Below are 18,610 nucleotides of genomic sequence, written 5' to 3'. Positions count from 1 at the left end.
TTACTGATCTGGAAGATTCAGTTGGAGACAATTGGGTGCGGTCAATTCATGTTCGGAACACGTTTCCGCGAGTTGGCAAGCCCATCTGGTTTTCCCAGCCGCCGTTAGGTCAATAAGGACAGGGAAAGGTGGTCTCCTTCACAAGCAGCAGAGTGATGGATGGCGCTCTCGTAGCAAATGGGGGCTTGATTACTACGAAGACTGACAATGTTTGAAGATTATGAATTATGCTAGCTTGCTTGTACTCAAAATGACTATACTATGTCTCTAAGTACGAACTGGGGGAGGAGACTCCGAGGTCTTCCAGTGTTTGTCTGGCTGGCTTGCTAGCTACTTCCTATAAATCGACGACTTATTTGGTGACATGTCCCTCCTCAGCCTCCGGCTGACTTTGCTCGTTGCTCAACTTCGGATTCCTCAACAACAGCGCAAACACAATCAGTGGCACACAGAGACAAATACCGACAATACACAGAGTCCGCTGCACATGCTGATAGCTGGCGATGATAGCATCCCTAATAGGGTCCCCCACAGGATAAAGAACCGCAACTGTGACCGGCGACCCGTAGACGGCCGCCGCCAGTGTATCATTGCTCTGGAACGCGAGATTCGTCTGAAGGTCCGGGAAAAGTGTCTGCGACCAGATAGCGCCGGAGACACAATTGCCGAGGGCGCTGCCAATGCTGTAGCAAGCAAGGTAAAGCCCAGTCACGATGGCAACGTGCTCGTGCTTCGTGGCCGCCTGGATGGATGCTTGTGCTGGGTAAGGGAACATACCACCTGCCAGCCCCAGCAGCACCTGCGCTCCAATCACACCGGACTTGGCACTTCCACTCGCGCCACCACGGTAATTGATCAATAAACCAAACGCAACCAGGAAGAGTACCGTGCCTGCCACGATGAAGTACTTGAGGCGTCGGACGTAGTAGATTGCTACTGAGGTGATCACACCGGCAATGACCGAGAAGAAAGAGTAGAAACTGCTCACCCGTGTCGCCATAGCGATGCTAAAGTCGAACGCCACAACGAGGACGGTATAGAGGAAGTCGCCTTGAAGGTACCACGCAAAGTTGAGGAAGCAGGCTATTCCAAGGGCAGCCCAGACGCCCCTGTCCTTGAGTAGGTAGAATGGGACGAGGGGGTGTTTGGCCCCCTTCATTTCCCAGAGAATCCAAGCTGGGATACAGAGGAAACCAATCACCAGGGGAGCGATGATGTGGGCTGTCTGCCATTGTGTTGAGACGCCACCAGCCACCGTGAGGGGCGTGAGGATGAGACCGAAGATTGCGATGATCAGGATTATGCCGATGACATCGAGTTGGTGGAAGAGTTCGATGGCGAGGCGCTTGGCACCTAGTTGTTGGAATGGAGATTGATAAGAATCGAGGATGCCACTCTTCTTGGCCTTATGTCCTGTCCACCACAGGGCGCTAAGAAGTGGCAGGGAGCAGATTGGGTAGATAATGCACCACATGCCGATACCCCATCGCCAGGTCGTTGAGCCCATGACGGACTGAGTGACATTGCCACTGACCCAGGTATTGATGATGAAGGGCAATGCTGGAATGTATGAGAAAAATACACGTGCTCTCATCGAGGTCGTATCCGCAATGATGACCTCCACAAGAAGGAGTATGCACGTATAGCCGACCTGGTAAAGCACAGCACCAGCACAGAATGCGCCGAGGCTGCCTGCAGCTGCTTCGATAATCGAGCCGATGGTATAGAAGATGACGCTGATCAAGACCAGCTCGAAACGCCCAAAGACGTCTGCAATTTTAGCTGCAGTGGGTTGCGCAGCAGCAGCTATGACGGAGCGGAGGACGTTGATAGTCGCAAGGTAGGAATGCAAGTCGAAGCTAGAGGTCGCGTAGGTCTGATACGTATACCGAGTCTGTCCATCGAGCCCATAGGCATATGCAATCAGGAAGACGCCAAAGAATAGCCAGATCCGGTTCGCTAGAGTGAGTTGCGATGCGATGGCCTCAATTCGAGCTACACCTGGAGACTTGGGGCCCAATACAGAACCTCGTCTTTGTCCAAACTCTTCTGGTGTCTTTTCATGGTCGGAGCTGTGGATGTCGGAGGAGTTGTGGAATGGATCTCGATGCTTCTCCCCATTAACACCGTAGTCCTGAGCTGCGGCCGCCATTGTTTGATTCTTCGTTTAGACGTGTCCGAGATTAGTGGTGCCCTACTCTTACTCGTGCTCAGACGTTGGTGTTTCTGATCTAGTAACCCACCACGTCCAGCTCCGAGCTCTGCACTATCGGCCGATCGGTTCGACACAGGTAGCCGTTTGACTGAAGTGATAGTCACAGCTTGAACAGCTCAGGAAACGTTCGAAAAGGCGACGATGAGAAGACAACGTGCTTCAAGGGGGGTGCAAGGTATTTAGCCTTTACAACGAGTGATAGGTAAAATCGATCAGATCAAGAGACGAGCACGAGAAGAAAATTTCGATCAGATAAGATCTCGATGGGTGCTGAAGCCCACATCATTGTCCACATTGCACCTGAACAGGAAGTCGTTAGCTGAAGTTTCTGAAGCTCTGGTGGATTAGCGTCTTGGTTCGTCGCAACCTGACGAAACTCACGCGACTCGGCCAAGTGTCTAGCAGAGGAAGCGTGGGTCATGGTGGTGTTAAGAGCAGAGTAGCTTCTGATCATGCCTCAAAAAGTAGCCAAATGCGCGCAGCTCGTGCAGAAATCTGAGAAATCGCGACTGCTCAGTTATTGTTCGCCAAGGACTACCCTTGTATGGTGAGCTAGGCATGACACGATGGTGCATTAGCACGGCATTTCTGCGGGAATTATCAATCTGATTGCAAGCCTCATTCGCTGGCGTCGGCTGACATTGCCAAATGGTTGCATTTCTGGGAGCAACCTCGGCTGCGAGAGCTCTTCCTGTTCGTCTACCCTCGCAGTGCTGCTTCACAGATTTGCCAAGAGTTGCCCTCGAACTCCGGAGTGGCCGTCCAACTGCTATGGAGTCTGCCGATGTCACCTGCTAGCCCCGACTCCAACTTCAGATGGCCCTCGAACTTGTGACCCAGCCTGTCGGTAACTATTGGCACCATGGAGAACAGCTCAACACACCACGTACATTTCCTTAGCTTGTCTGAATGAACTGAAAAGCATCTTCGAGCAACCTCATGCAAACCTTTCGAGAGCGCTTGCTCCTTTCCAAGCTATAGCGATATGCCAAGGCACACAATTGTCGCGCGGGTCGATGCAACGTCTCGCTACACCTAGCGTATGTAATCCTCGATATTGAATCAGGATATCCTGAAGGATCTGCTCGCGCTCCTGAAAGGATACAGGGCTTGCTGGCTTTCTCGGTACAGCGATGAGGTTCACACTCAGGCTAGCCATGCTTGTTCCCGCATGGCCTTGTGGAGCTGTTCTTTTCAAGAGAAACCCACTCGCTAGTGCTGGCCGGATCTCGAGAAAATTGTGAGACTGGTTCAAGCCAAACGCGAAGGTTGCCGTCCAGCTGTCTTCCAAAGGGTCAACTAAAAATGTCTCGTTTTCTCCTCCTGCATCGGTGTTATGCTCAGGAGGGGTCTGAGCATTCCCAGCGAAACCAAATATTGTAGTGGGTGTTGCAGGAACTAGTTGTTCGGGTGACAACGTGTTAGAGGCTTGTGGTGTAGACACAGGTGTGCTCAACGTGTTCGGGCCGTATGGGTTCAGGGTCTGAAAGTGCTTGGACGAGGGATTCAACCCCTGCAGACATAGACGCGGCTGAAGCTCGACCGTGAGCAGTACGACGCGACTGAGCATGTCATGCCCCTCGTTGAGCTGTCCAGAAAGATGCAGCCACTCACGAAGCTCTTCGGTGTCGAACAGTCCGACCTTCGCCACAGCCAACCACCATGTCGATTTCTGGCGGCTCATCAGTTGTGTCGAGATCTCGCACATGTGCTCGAAGATATCAGCTTGTGCTCGTTTCGTGCCGGTCTCCTCATCAAACAGACAATATGACATGGACAGTGCGATGTTGCCAATAGCGTCTGACCACGTTGCCACGAGCCACTTCTGATCTGAGCTCAAGCAATATGCCAGATGGCAGCATTGTCCGTATTTCGATAACGGCGATGCCGACTTGGTATTCATTTCAAATTGAATGCTATGAGCGGTCGGCTCTTCTAGTAATATGGCTGGAGCGCACAGTGCCGAGTTTGGCACATCCAGTAGTGGAGGAATTTTGTGGTAGACCTCAAGCGCAAGGTCGACATACTGTTCTTCTGGGCGAATTACCAGTGTGTCACTGTCGACCACGAATGAGCTTGGCACAAGTTGCAGAACGACGTCTCCTATCTCGGGATTGGCATCGTGGTTCAAAGTCTCGTAAACTTCCACAAAAGCACCGCAGAGTTCGAGACACAAAGTTAGATCGTCGTCCGGTATAATCATATAGATGATCGTGCACTCTTCTTCGCTATCCGTAGAAGCCAATGCCCTTCCGACTCTCCGACAAATATTGGGTAAGTCGGAAAGTGTTCTCCAGGAGACCAACCCAGTGGCAGTCACGCCTTTCAAGCTGGTTCGTCTATGCAAACCCAGGTTACAGGAACTGTAAGTTTCACTCATTCGTTGCAAGAACGACTCGCAGCCCGCAAGATAATTGATTCCGTCAGGATGGATGCATAACGCAAGAACGTCCTTGTCGCCACTCACTGGCTGTAGGTTTAACGTCTCCCAGAAATTGATGATTGACAAGTCCGCAGCTATGTCGCTGTCTGTTTGTCTCAAGCGTAGCTTGCTATGTTCCAGAGTTGTGATCTTGGACGCTGTTTTCGCGTGCGGATTCGCGGGTTGAATAGCCACTAAGTCGCTCACCGAGGCGCTGCTGAGACTCGTGCTAGACCCAGCATTGTCCACTGAGATGTCGGCAACTGCTATTTGGTTCAGCCGAGGAAGTCGCAAGCATTCAATGCCTCTCAGTAGGCTAGATTGTGTCAATTGTTCCGAGAGGAGTTGGACAACCATCGACCTCCGTTCCGCATCGTCCTGTGTCTGGACGTGCGATTGTCGTGGTGCTGGCATAGAAGTGGTGAAAGGCTCCTGACCAGTAGCCAACGCTATTACCTTCAACAACGCATCTATCTCGTCATCGCACTCTGCAAGGTCAGAACCATCGACGTCGTCGGGTTGTGGAACAGCAGCTGCAGGGGCAACTGGCGTGTATTGAGTCCAGCTTGGCAGGGGTGCCCGATCAGTGTCTTCGTGATCATAGTCGGATAACGACTGTGACGACCGTGATGAATCAGAGCCTGAGGAAATTCTTCGAGTCGATGGTGTTGGAGCTGGATATTTGTCAATCGCAATGGCAGGCTTTCTAAGCTCGAACCAATATTTGCCATTGGCTGCGTACTTCGAATCTCGAGTGCTCTTTCGTACCGGCGCCACATCGTAAGCGCTTGACCGCCGTCTCTTACCTGAAGGTGTCGTTGCGCCTACCGGAATGTTCGTAGTTACAGCATTTGTATCGCTGACTGTGATTGACTGTCGCGTTGTGACGGTATCTTTCACGTGGGATTGTGGCTGCTGCTCGCTTCCGATGTCATGTTTAGTGTGCACAAGCTCGTGAGATGGATGGTCTATGTCCGGACGAGGCTGCTCAGCGGCAAATCCGTCAGGTGACTCATCCTGTTCTGGAGCGACGACGGCATGTTCAGCATTCTCCTGGTTGGGGCTGAAAGAGTGCTCCGATGTCTGTCCCTCCAGCTGATACTTCGATTCTTCTTCGAGATTGCCCACGTTGAAGAAGTCCCAATTAGGCTCATTCGCCAGTGATTGCTGGTCGATCTCATCGTCTTCCATGTCATCAAAGAGGTCGTCGTTTGCGTCATGAGCCAGAAAGTTAGCTATCGCAGGCTGTTGATAGGTAGCACCCCCAACATCCGTCATCGTCGCTAGAGGCGATGAGTGGTAGGCAGCGGGCGTTTGTTGAGCTGTAGCAGGAGTTTGTCCTGCTCCATTGACTGAAAGTCCGGGTGTGGCCTGGGTATTCATGACGTCTGGCGGCGTTGGATACACAGTTTGTGCCTGCGCAAAGGTCTGCATAGGTAGGCTCATGAACTGTTGTGGACTGCCAAAATGGACCTCGTCGTCAAAAAGAGGGCCATTTCCATGAATCAGATGGTCGTCAGTCTGATCCTGCATATCTGTGTCAGTATGTCGAGCGTCGGCAGCCCCGTTCAAAAACCATTCCTGAGCGACCTTCAGAGGGTCGTCGCTTCCTACAACAGGTGAGCTTTTTCCATCGCTCCGTTGATCGACCGTAAATGCGTAGCTGAGCACCACGGGCCAATAAACTGTCTTCCATTGCACGGGTGTTGTCTTTGAGTCGTTGCTCTCAGGTTGGACGAGCACTGGTATATCCGTCTGAAGCCAGATTGTACCTGGTCCGAACGGGACCACAAGATCACTGTTTCTCTTGCCGAGCCATACTTGCACCTTTTCCATCCATCGCTTTCGCCACTGCAAGTCCTTGACTTGGCCGCGCTGATTTGCCAGAACTCCCTGTTCTAAAGTCATCGAAGTGATCCAAATCCCCTTATATCTTGCCAATTGGCCCGTCGGAGCGAGGTATAGCGTTGTCCCGTCACTATGGTCGATAGGTGAGGCGTCTGGATCAATGGCATCCGACACAGCTGTCAAAGGAGACCAGTTGGCATTGTGCACAGCCAACAATAATTGTCCGCTTGGCACAACCTGTAGCTCAATCTTTTGAAGATACCACAACGCTTGTGGCCACTGTATCGGCGAGAAATCGTCTGATACTGGCCTTTGTGCGCGTACCAAGTAAGTTCTGGAGCCAGCACTGATGGCCTTGCTTCCATCAGGCCCCTGCAAACGCAGATTCGAGATCACTGCAGCGGAAAACAGCTCATATATTCTGGCCATCTCAGGCTTCAGAAAATCAAGCACTCTGCAAGCATTCTTGTATGCAATAATGCAGTGGTTCAATTTGCACACTTGGCCAAACTTGGTCAGGACACCTTTCTGGTCCTTCAGGATGTCGACTTTCTTGTAAAAAGTGAACAGTTCCAGCTTCTCGGGATCAAGATACACCATGATTGACGCCTGTCGAAATTGCTTTTCGGCATTTCTAAGTCGCTCCAGCATGCGTGGCTTCGAGTTGATGTCCTGAACATTGCTGTATCTGTCCGAGGCTGCTGGTATTGCTGCCGAGCATACTATGTAGGCTACTTCTGAAAAGTCTTGCTATTATGGGTAAGCTTATGGAGCTGTGAAAGGACAGGATGCTGAACAAACCAGGATGTAGGTATTGGTAGAGAAGTTTCCAGGAAACTCATGGGGGGTTGCCATGTCAGCCGTTGGGTAATATGAAGAAGTCGAGGTAATCGAACGCGTATCTCGGAATAGGACTATCTTCGATACTCGGCATCCTCATGCCTGATACGGTGCGGTAGTTAAGATAGATTCCGATGATTGCTATTGACGCGTTCGAGGGTGACGATGCTCAACGACTGAACGCATGTATCAACGATGGTTCGGAACCCGAAATATAGATCTAATGAGATCACCAAGAAAACAAGCACAGGTCTCACTTGGTCCGAGGATAGAACAAATCAGCCTGAGATAGATGAGAAACCACGAGATCGAGACAGGTCAGGCTCAGGCCGCGTCTCATGCTCACGTGACGTTCCCGCTGAGGCCCGCACCTAGCAGGAATCACACTGATTGTGCCTGCAATGTTTCTCAACAGATTAACATGATAGACGTACTTGGATCTCGGATGCAAAGCGTTAACCAGCTTGTCACTGTTCTTTATTATTATGAGGCAATCCAAGAGCTCCCAGCTCAAGCCACTCCGCCAACCCTCAATGCTACCGTGGAATGAAATCTAAATAAACTCTCAGAAAATAGACTCGACCACTTGCAGGACTAGAGGGAACCCGAATTGTGCTCTGACGGTAGACACTGTAGCTGCGATATCCATCTTAAGGAGAACTTCATGGATCTTGCAGGCTCATTCCTGGTACTTGTCTGGTCTAACTTATGCTACCGCAGCACTGAACTGCTCTTCCCTTGTGCCAATGCACCGTATTTGGCCTGCCAGCTGAAGAAGTATATCATGGCCGCTAAAGGCTGTCCCACAAACACAAAGTTTACCCAGAATATACAGTTCCCTATCACCTTGCCGGTAATACTCTTCGTCTTCGCCAGAGGATCCGTCATCATTATCAACGGTAGCTGCAGTACCATACCAAGGAACGCGACTCCTAATATTGAATGAGCTGGGACACCTACCGCCAGCTCGTGCAGGAAACCGGAGAACACAAATACAGCAGTAGAAGCAGCCAAGTGCGACCAGCCACGGCCAACAAGTGGCGAGTAGACGTGCCTCCGCATGAAGTGGTAGACTGGCTTGTTCCACGAGGACCAATACCCCTTTAGTGACGTGCTGTTCCACCAGTCACCGTAGAACTCTCGGTCGCCAAATCGCAGAAGCTCTGCAAGCATATTGAGGAATGACTGAAAGAGGGCGAAAAAACCGGCCAGCCAGATGATGAGGGAAATGGTTGAGAGCTTCATCAGTCGCTCCAAAATAGAAGGATAGTCGAGAGTCATCATCTTGTCCAAGCTGTTGAGAAGGACTGGTACAGCATATTGGGCACAGGTGATCCACATGAAGACTGCCAATGCAACCATTTCCCCCAATCTTTTCAGCACGAAGAACCAGCGGATTCGTTCAGTTCGAGGGTATGCTGGCTGGTAGACAAGTGTCGGCGCCCACCAAAAGTAGGTCAGGTTTGATAGAGTGATATTGTTGGGGTATGAGCATTGCTTGTAGACTTCCGGAAGCGCCTTTGAGGAAGGGGAAGGATGTAGCATAGCATGCCGCAAGTCTCCGTTCGTGAAAGCGTAAGAGCAGGTCTTCAACCACACTACAATGGCGTGCAACTCAGATATAGTGCCAATACCTGGATTGTCGATGGCATAGAAGACAACAAGCGTGGTGATGGATAGAGCAAGTGTGGCGTTCACCATGTGACCAAAAGCTATCCATCTCCATGTGCTTCGGAAAGCTCGCTGTTCTCTTTCTGTCTCAGGAGCATCAACCCCTGCGTCGCTTTTCTTCCGGCGTCCCAATGCTCTTTTTGCATGTTCCATTGCCACGCTTTCTATCACCAACGCAGCGAATAGGTGACATGGGGTCAGTGCCCAAAGCAAAAGGCCTATTCGCAGGTCGTAGCTGCTGATATTGGACTTCAAGGTGACTAGGAGGCCATATTTGCGTGCGTTCTCGACCACAAGACGGAGGTTCATCACGACTGCGAACGTAGTCAGCACGAGTTCGGTGTATCATGACTTGCACTCACTGATGGTCAACACCATAAGGTTCCTGAAACCGAGAAAGCTGGGGACTTCTGTTGAGTCATGACTGAGTACAGATGGACGAACGACTCTATGCGGAGCTTCAACATGCTTATATTTGCTTCGAAACTTGACAGGCTTTGTCTTGTCTGCGGTGCCGTTGCTTTGGCTCAGACGTGCTTGTTCGTGGTTGTGCCCGGTGGCTTGCGAATGGAATGATGGTTGGTCGTCCATGCCTATGGATGGCTTCGCATTTTCGATCACTATTGTTGTTGTTGTTGCCGTCGGCATTCTCACAAGACTTTGAGCTCAGCTGAGTCCGGCGACGTGCAGTGTCAACCAGCACTCAAGTCATGCACGACCTGGAAGTGGTGACGGTCCATGCTTTGAAGCGATTGCGCATTCACGAACTGTTCAAGAAGAAACGCAAGTATGGCCATGAACAGTTGAGTTCGATGCTGGAATTGGTCAAGAGCAGCCCCACGGAGAAGATGTTGGGCCAGTTTTGGAGGTGAATTCATGCACGAACTGTTTTAGGCGACGTCAGCCGCGCCAAAAAGGCAAGAACATGTGCTTGAAGGCGTCAGGAAGGGACGATACAATGGGGAATTACAGTTGGGACGTTGTTGTTGTTCAATCATGTTCTTCATGAGCTGCCTTTCAGCTGGGTATCATCAACGCTGTTTATACAAGTCCATTCAGTCAATGTCGTACGCACTCGACTCCTGCGCGGACGTGGCAGTCGCGACACCTGGAGCAGATTTCTGCTCTAGTACTGCTTCACCAGGCTCACCATGCTCGCGCTTCATTCGCTCTTCTTGTTCGATCTCGCGAAGTCGTTGCTGTCCTTCTTCATTGGTGGCATCGATGACTCCTTCTTGCATACTCAGCATGCCACCGTTTCCCAGCTTCTCAACCACCTGCTCGGCTTCGTCGACCGCCATTTTCCCTAGCACGTCGTTGACCTTGTCCAGGCTGCCCGACTCCAGTGCTCTTTGAAGACCTGGTGGGAAGCTCTCAAAAATCTTTCTAGCTTCAATCTCAGTAGGATCGTTCGAGTTTGGCTGCGGAACATTTATGTGTATCTCCGTGCCAGGCTCTACAGCATGAAGCTGGATTTGCTCAACGCCTCCTTTCTCTTCTGCTTCCATCTCCTGTTTCTTTAGCTCGGCTGTGCGAGTCTTGATGCGGCCATAGGTATCGTTCACATCGTCCACGAAAACCTTGTATGCTTGATGGCCTTTGGTTGTCACACGCTTGAAGAAGACTCCGACACCATCTCTGCCAAGTTGTCTGCAGTACTGAATCAAAAGAGCCTGATGTACGCATTGCTTTGCATAGGCTTGATGGCCTTTCATCTGTGCACTAAATGCTTCCCCTAGCAGGCTATCTTGTGTTTTCGAGTTCATGATCTCGTCGTAGTTCTTTCCGATGAACTGTAGCGAGGCTTGGAAGTCACCAATCTTGATTTTGGAAAACTGTGTGGCCTCAGGCGTGAGCTCGAGATCGTCTTCATCAACCTCTTCCTGCTGCGCGATCAGGTTATCGTCCTCAACATCTGCTTCGGCGCCAGATGAGACCTGACTGTCTGAGCGGTGCAGTGTATCTCTCTCGTTCGAGGCAAGACCTCCAGCGGACTTTGCGTTCAACAGTTCAGGTTCCTTTGTCTTCTTTTGCGCTTTGCTCGTTGAGGTAGGCTCCTTCGGCTTCGACTTACTTACGGAAGAGTAGTTGACACCGTCGTGAAGCTGATCACTCGTGATCTTTGAACTTTCATCCTTCTCCAGCTGAGCTAGCTTAGCAAGCAGGTCCTGTTGCAAGCTCTGGACCTTTGTCAAATGTCCTCGCACACCATCTATGTAGTCCTTGAACCGCTCTATTGATTTCTTCTCGTCGACATCTTTCTTGACCTGATCGATGAGGCTTGCCATCATCTTGGAGTACAGTGGTTGTTCTTTCTGGTTAATGTAGACACCTTCTGGTGGCTTCGGTGGTTCGTCTTTAGCAGGATCAGCAGCACTTTCGATGAGCGACTGAAACACCAGCTGATCGGGGTCTTTTGACTTTGCTTCATCTTGATGCTTCTTGAGCGCATCTAAAAGAGCGTTGATACGTTCTAACAGACCGTCGTTTATTCGACGCTCGTATTTCAACGTGTCAATTTCCTTCCTGCGCTCGAACCTCTGCTGGTGTATCTGGTTCTGTTTTGCTCGGATGAATGACCTCTTGTCCACATTGGGATGCACTTCAATGTCCGAGTCGTCGGACAGCTCGAGGGCATCCCACTTGCTGTAATCAACTGGCATGCTTGCTTCTGAGGACTTCTACTACCATGAACTTGGTTATTCACCTGTGCGAACTGCCCTCAAGTTCTACGTTAGTATTGATTCGTATGGGCAGAACGACTTGTTTTGTGAGAGAGGAGAGAGCAAACGAAGCAATGGTACTCTTGCCTCCAGAAGAGTAATCAGTGCTGTCTGCTCAAGAATATCATCGAAGCACATCGGCCCTGCAACACAGCGTGACGCACGTGGATGGCATTTGGCTTCTTGGAGGGGTCGCGCAGGCTTGGAAGGCGCCGAAAAGAGCTTAGCATGCCCTGAAATCGGCCGCGGCTGCACCGAAAAAGCAGCTTCCGATGGCTTCAAGTCATTTGCTCATTGACGTCCACCACATCATCACCCAAGTATCCACGTCCTTCTCAACCATAGCTACTTGTACAGCACACCGTCCCAGCTTCGTTCTCGCCTTTCATCGTCTTCTCTTGGGACTTGATCCGCAGTCATTCTCATCCTCAGCTGATCGCAGTACTTGCGCTGGGCCACCATGGGACACGCTTCCCGAAGAGACATCCGATAGTACACGAATAAGGGAATCTCACAACGATGCGCAGCTCTTTGCTGCTCGGAGCTCGAAATTGGAGATCGTTGACGCGACCACAGCAGCAGGATCAGAATGTCCTCCTCTCGTTATACAACTCAGCTCCGCGTCACTCAAGGATAGCCACACAAACTGTACGGAGCTTCTCCCATCAACCGGCGCCGGCTCAAGCGAAACCGCCCGTACTACTTTTCCGATCGTCAGAGCGAACCTCAGGTCCACCGACCTCCTCGCGATGTAGAGTGCTGGAACAGGTGAGGCGCATTTCCAATGCGCCTGGAAAGCATGACACTCCCAGTCCCGTCATAAGGTCTGAGAGGAATTCAGCGACTCGAGAAGATCAAGAAGACGAAAAAGAAGATTCCTTTCAGAAAAGTGAGAAAGCAGCCCAGGCATCGCAGGTCGACCTCAGTGCCCGCTTGTCAAAAGAAGGCGGAGCTGGCTCAGGAGGTGCTGGTTTTGGAGAGGTCTGGCGTCTGATCAAGATCGCTCGCCCTGAAGCAAAAATCTTGGGCGTAGCTTTCGTCTTTCTTTTGATCTCCTCCGCCATTACCATGTCCATTCCTTTCTCCATCGGCAAGATTCTGGATATTGCGACCAAGGGAGGCGCGAAGCCAGAAGCGTTGGAATCAGGCGAAGGTCAGGACATGCTGTTCGGCTTCTCCATGTCCACCTTCTACATCGGACTTGCATGCGTTTTGGCGACCGGGGCTGCTGCGAACTACGGTCGAATTATCATCTTGCGCATAGTGGGAGAGCGTATCGTTGCTCGATTACGTTCAAAGCTATTCCGGCAGACCTACGTTCAAAATGCCGAGTTCTTCGACGCGAATCGAGTCGGCGATCTTATTTCGAGATTGAGCTCAGATACCATCATCGTGGGCAAGTCGATAACCCAGAATTTGTCAGACGGACTGCGAGCCTTTGTTAGCGGTGCAGCAGGCTTCAGTCTGATGGCTTGGGTGTCAGTCAAGCTAACCGGGGTCCTTGGCCTCATGTTTCCACCTGTTGCTATCGGTGCCTTCTTATATGGCCGGGCAATCCGGAACCTGAGTCGTAAGATCCAGAAGAATCTGGGCACATTGACCAAGATTGCAGAAGAACGACTTGGCAACGTCCGTACCTCACAATCGTTCGCTGGTGAGATCTTGGAAGTACACAGGTACAACACTCAGGTACGCAAGATTTTTGATCTAGGATTGAAAGAGTCGTTGATCAGTGCTACCTTCTTCTCTTCGACAGGTTTCATGGGAAACATGACCATCTTGGCCCTATTATATATTGGTGGTGGTATGGTCTCGCAAGGCACAATCACCATTGGTGAGCTTACTTCGTTCTTGATGTATACTGCATACGCAGGGTCGTCGCTTTTTGGGCTATCATCTTTTTACTCCGAATTAATGAAAGGCGTTGGTGCAGCATCGCGACTGTTTGAGCTTCAAGACCGCCAACCGACCATTTCGCCAACTGCAGGCAAGCCTGTCGCATCCGCTAGAGGACCGATCAAGTTCGAGAACGTTTCTTTCAGCTATCCGACGCGTCCAGCAGTCAGCATCTTCAGAAACATTGACTTCGAGATACCACAAGGGTCAAATGTGGCGATTGTTGGCCCGAGTGGCGGAGGCAAGAGTACAATCGGTTCTCTTCTTCTTCGATTCTACGCACCAACCGAAGGCAGGATTTTGATAGATGGGCAGGATGTTGCGGGTCTGAATGTGAAGCAGTTGCGACGTCGAGTTGGCGTTGTCTCGCAAGAGCCAGTGCTGTTTTCTGGCAGTGTGGCAGAGAACATCGCATACGGCAGGCCGCAGGCTTCTAGATCGGAGATTCTGCGTGCTGCCCGACGAGCAAACTGCCAGTTCATTAGTGACTTTCCTGACGGGCTTGACACTCACGTCGGCGCGAGAGGCACACAGCTTTCTGGAGGACAGAAGCAAAGGATTGCCATTGCCCGGGCTCTCGTCAAAGAGCCCGATATTCTTATCCTTGACGAAGCCACCTCTGCTCTTGACGCAGAATCCGAAACCCTAGTGAATGAGGCCCTGACATCTCTGCTCAGGGGGAATAACACAACGATTTCTATAGCACATCGTCTATCGACTATCAAAAGGTCGGACACGATCATCTGTCTAGGCAGCGATGGTCGAGTGGCGGAGATGGGAAGCTACAAGGAATTGAGTAGCAAAAAGGATGGCGCCTTTTCCAAGTTGATGGAATGGCAGATGAGCGGCGGCGACACGACCAACGAGAGGTCTCAGCAAGCTCAAGCTCGTAACAATCCAACTCCTACCGAGAAGGAGGAAATCGAGTACACGCTACGGTCAGGTGAAGGGGAATACGACGACATGAGCGAGAAGGAGGATGAGATTCAAGGCTCGAAAGCTCAGGAGACGGTGACTGAAGCCGTTGAACCGAAGAAGTAGCCACAGTGCATGCGTCGCAAACAGTGATACGTATAGCTCTTCTGTCGATTGGATCTGTTTTGTAGAAATAGCCTCAATGCGAGTGCCACCTGAAAGGAGTCTCAGCTCATGCCTAGATGATAACGAATATAATACTGTGCTCTTCTTGGTTCCGTCCTTGCTATCTCATAGGAACACCACAGCTGCTCCACACATCCCACAATTCGCGCCTTCCCACCAAGCACTGTGCCTCAGTCCTTCCAACCGTACTCGATCTCCTCACGCACTTCCTCAGCTCGGGATGTTACACATCTTTTGACAGGAAAGTTCATTGAGTCGTCGCGTTGTTGACATTCGGCCCGCGATATGTCAAATTCATTGGTGCCGCTTCATTATTGACTCAGCTTGAGAACTATTGTGCCACCCATCCACCGCTTCCTCAGCTGCACGCACATACAGCTTCAGGTCTGTCGCATCAATGTTCGAGTTCTCCTCTCGTGCTGCTCAGTAACAGAGCCACAACCCGTCGACTTACAAATTAAGCTTGACATTGCCGCACTTACCTCGAGCACCATCATTGAAGATTACACCCGTCAACCACATTTGACATATCAGGCATTGTGAAATTGAGTGTTTGTCGCAAGTACGTACAACCCCAGTTCGAGTATCTCCCGCACACCAGGCCATGCTGACCATGGCACACGAAGCGGCGCTAACCGAAATGATCACGAAACCCTGTTCTTTTCGTTTTCGAGTCTCGCAAGATCAGGTCATCGTATGGGCAGCGCAGTCCGAAATCAAATACATTGTTGCACCGCGGTGACGACGAGCCTGTCACCATCTCCCACGTGCCTACTACATGCTCATGCGGTTTCAGATACTGATCTTCAAGATTCTGAAGATCATCAGCACACTGTGATTGTCGAACGTGATCCCTTTAGCGTTCGGCCTGCAGCCGTCGGGCATCTTGAAAAAGCCTAGCAAGTCCGGGTCAGCAGGAGCTGAACCAGGTACTGCAGGGCCGCCGCCAGGGGAGCCAAACTTGAACGCTCTGTCGTCCCTAGCGGATTTGTTCTCCATCTCTCACGGCACTAGGCATATTTTTGGCTGACGGACGAATCAAAACATTGAAAGCACAATGATCTGCGCTAGTCATGCAAGGAACCAAGGCACTGGCGTCTCCTGAAGCACGAATCACGACCCCTTTTCGCTATCGGACCAGGTTCTCGTCGGTGCTTACTGTTCGTTTCGCCGACATTCAGCGTTTCAGGAACCAACAGATCATGCTCTCACTGGACGTCGGTGCTGAGGAGATCGAAGTGGCTTGCTTAGCTGGATTACTTTGGAGCTCATGCTCTGGCTTTTCGACTGGACTTTGGCTGACATGGACACCGTGGGTGGCCTTGGGAGAACGCTTGCATCCCGAGGCATGCTTCTTGTCAGATCTCAGCCAGGCCTTTGCGCGTCTCTTGCTCGCGTTTCACCTGATCTTGTCTTCCGTCACTCTCCTGCATCGTGCTTACTGTCCTACCACTCCTTCCAAGCGATACAAGCACCGACCATTCCTCTCCTTTCGACCAACTCGTTCTCGATCACTTACCGCCCGCTTCGATTTCACAAATACGACACATCTTCCACTCAATTCTCTACCTCGCCCAAGGGTGCTCTCGCTGGTCGAATATCGCACAACATAAACTTCTCGAGATCCCAAAATGTCGACTTCATCGAAACACAACGTAGCCGTGCTGGCCCTAGCCTTTCCACTCGTTAACACTGCCGCCGCGGCACCTTTATCTACCCACTTGCTCAAACGAAATATGTCATCAGGTGCACAAGCTGGACTTGGGATCGGTATAGCAGTGGCCGTCATCATCGTTGGACTCATTATCACATTCTTCATCCTCCACCAAAGACGCCGGGCCCGTAATCAGGCACTCAACATGGAAAGGGCAATATTAGCCGGAGAAAAGAACCCAGATGGGACCGACAAACCCGACAAGTTTGCGCCCGAGCCACAAGTTTCGACAATCCCTAGAAGGAACAAGAGTGTCAAGGACAGATTGATGGGACCACTTTACCGCGAGAGCATGTATATGCCACCTCTACCGAACAGAGCCAAACTCGCTGGTGGAAACGGCAACAGACAATCTACCATGACTATTGGTGGTGAGGACAAGCGTGACTCTTTCTTGAACAGGGCATGGACAGGTGGAGAGAACAGCCCTAGACCTAGTTTCAGTAGCAAGCGTGCTACGAGGATGATGATGATGATGTAGGGGGGTCGAATTTAGACATCTCGAAACTCATACGCGCTGCATGTACAAAGAAAGCAACGTTCATTGTCAGCCTCACAAATGAAATTGCACTCGTTTGTGTTTTAGCAACTACGGCGTGCGGAACATCTATTCAAGGCAGGCGCTCGACGGCGTTGTGGGATTATAGAGATACCAAAGGCTTCAGGTGCCGACATTGGCTTTCCTGGAATCAAGAAGCACAACTACAGGGTGGACATCTGCAATAGGCATTAAGAGCCCGCGATCTAAGGAACCGCAGCCATATGCTGAAGGGTTAGACTTAGCCTATAGATTCAGCAGCCGGAATTTGAGATATTCAGAAATGTCAGCAGTCATATCCGTCCCTTCAGGATCAAGTGTGCTGTTGTTGTCGCCTTCCTTGCGCGCGTGTCTTGAACTCGCGATTCTTTCACTACCGTTCTAAGAGCAGCGCGCTGCTGGTTGCGTACGAACACTTCCCCAAGATGTGTCCGGTCAAACAGTCCAGAGCTCGTACCGTGTCTGAGGCCGCGATTCTTCCACAAAGCGAAATTCATTCGGATCTGTGCCCGAAGCTACCCATCACAGTGTCGTTTCGCAAGACCATGACCTACCCATCGCACCACCAACCACGAACCCCCCAACACCTCACTCACTTCCCACTCCTCGCAACAAGCCACTGCAACACAGCCTCCAAATTCGTCTCCTCCTTCGCACTAACCCCATAACAACTAATCTCCCGATGCACCACCCTCTTCAACTCCAACCCCTCAATCACCTCATCCACACTCATCTTCCCACTTACATCACTCTTATTCGCCAGGACCAACAACGGAATCCCCTCGAGCGTCTCATGCCCCAGTAAACTGTGAAGTTCGTCCTTGGCCACGACGATCGCATCGCGATCCGCGGCGTCAACGACGAATATGATTGCGTTCACGTCGCGACAGTACCGTTCCCACATGTTGCGGAATTTGACTTGGCCGCCGAGATCCCAGCAGCGGATGCTGACGTGACCTTTTTTGACTTCGCGTTTGTTGAAGGCGACGGTGGGGATGCTGTCGAGGGTGAAGTCTTGGCCCTGGTGGGAAGTGAGTATGAACGGGATGGGGGTGGAGATGGGGACTACATACTGCTAGGACGCGGACGAGGGATGTCTTGCCGGCGTTTTGGAGGCCTACGATTGTTACGTCCATTTCTGTGGACCAGAAGAGGTAGAGGAGCCAGTCCCATAGCCAGGTGAAGAGGCCCATGGCTGATTTGGTTTGCTGGTCTTGCTATGTGCTCATGCAGCGTGAATTGCCGTGGTCGTTCGTGCTTGCGCGATGGTTCTGGCTACTGGTAACAAGCTGTGCTTGTCGCGATGTGCCAGACTGTACACCAATTACTGAGGTGTAGAAATGCTTTCTGGCGAATTTGATGAAAGGTGACACTATTGAGACTGTTTCTTGTGCCAGAAAGCCGTCGAATCACGGTGGCCTTTGTTGTTGACGATGCCGTCAGTGGCCAGCCGGTCACGAGACCGAACGGAGCACATGCATGAAAGCTCCGGGAGGACCCCACTGATTGCGGCGAAAAGTGCAAACTGAACAAACTTGAGACCAGTGGTTCTAAACTTTTTGAGACTCGGTCGAAGACAGAGCTGCTGTCACTTGAGTTCGTCGGGAGGGCGCCAGAGCCCAAGTTTATGTTGTGAGCTTCG

At 51.2% G+C, this 18,610-nt stretch overlaps 7 protein-coding genes across 7 annotated transcripts; 2 read left to right on the top strand and 5 right to left on the bottom strand.

The window, feature by feature from the left end:
* Positions 1 to 352: 352 nt before the first annotated feature.
* SIT1 (ferrioxamine B transporter) lies at positions 353 to 2,152 on the bottom strand (the record flags this gene model as incomplete). The annotated part of the gene is made up of 1 exon (XM_064868519.1): positions 353 to 2,152. The coding sequence occupies one exon, from the start codon at positions 2,150 to 2,152 to the stop codon at positions 353 to 355; it is 1,800 nt and encodes a 599-aa protein (XP_064734016.1).
* A 1,000-nt stretch (positions 2,153 to 3,152) lies between these two features.
* On the bottom strand, positions 3,153 to 7,340 carry SSN2 (mediator of RNA polymerase II transcription subunit 13; the record flags this gene model as incomplete). The annotated part of the gene is made up of 2 exons (XM_064868518.1): positions 3,153 to 7,235; positions 7,287 to 7,340. The coding sequence occupies 2 exons, from the start codon at positions 7,338 to 7,340 to the stop codon at positions 3,153 to 3,155; spliced, it is 4,137 nt and encodes a 1,378-aa protein (XP_064734015.1).
* Positions 7,341 to 8,036: 696 nt separating this feature from the next.
* On the bottom strand, positions 8,037 to 9,644 carry PMZ80_000063 (uncharacterized protein; the record flags this gene model as incomplete). The annotated part of the gene is made up of 2 exons (XM_064868517.1): positions 8,037 to 9,310; positions 9,359 to 9,644. 2 exons carry the CDS (start codon positions 9,642 to 9,644, stop codon positions 8,037 to 8,039), a joined length of 1,560 nt encoding a protein of 519 aa, XP_064734014.1.
* A 407-nt stretch (positions 9,645 to 10,051) lies between these two features.
* CDC37 (hsp90 co-chaperone Cdc37) lies at positions 10,052 to 11,659 on the bottom strand (the record flags this gene model as incomplete). The annotated part of the gene is made up of 1 exon (XM_064868516.1): positions 10,052 to 11,659. One exon carries the CDS (start codon positions 11,657 to 11,659, stop codon positions 10,052 to 10,054), a length of 1,608 nt encoding a protein of 535 aa, XP_064734013.1.
* Positions 11,660 to 12,238: 579 nt separating this feature from the next.
* MDL1 (ATP-binding cassette permease mdl1) lies at positions 12,239 to 14,656 on the top strand (the record flags this gene model as incomplete). Its single annotated transcript, XM_064868515.1, has 1 exon — positions 12,239 to 14,656. The coding sequence occupies one exon, from the start codon at positions 12,239 to 12,241 to the stop codon at positions 14,654 to 14,656; it is 2,418 nt and encodes an 805-aa protein (XP_064734012.1).
* Positions 14,657 to 16,347: 1,691 nt separating this feature from the next.
* PMZ80_000060 (uncharacterized protein) lies at positions 16,348 to 16,911 on the top strand (the record flags this gene model as incomplete). The annotated part of the gene is made up of 1 exon (XM_064868514.1): positions 16,348 to 16,911. One exon carries the CDS (start codon positions 16,348 to 16,350, stop codon positions 16,909 to 16,911), a length of 564 nt encoding a protein of 187 aa, XP_064734011.1.
* Positions 16,912 to 17,560: 649 nt separating this feature from the next.
* Positions 17,561 to 18,161, bottom strand: PMZ80_000059 (uncharacterized protein; the record flags this gene model as incomplete). Its single annotated transcript, XM_064868513.1, has 2 exons — positions 17,561 to 17,989; positions 18,042 to 18,161. The coding sequence occupies 2 exons, from the start codon at positions 18,159 to 18,161 to the stop codon at positions 17,561 to 17,563; spliced, it is 549 nt and encodes a 182-aa protein (XP_064734010.1).
* Between the last annotated feature and the right edge of the window lie 449 nt (positions 18,162 to 18,610).

Source organism: Knufia obscura (genome assembly GCF_036327395.1).
Source record: "Knufia obscura strain CCFEE 5817 isolate CBS 148926 chromosome Unknown scaffold_1, whole genome shotgun sequence".
Taxonomy (NCBI): domain Eukaryota; kingdom Fungi; phylum Ascomycota; class Eurotiomycetes; order Chaetothyriales; family Trichomeriaceae; genus Knufia; species Knufia obscura.
This window is presented reverse-complemented; position numbering and strand designations above follow the sequence as displayed.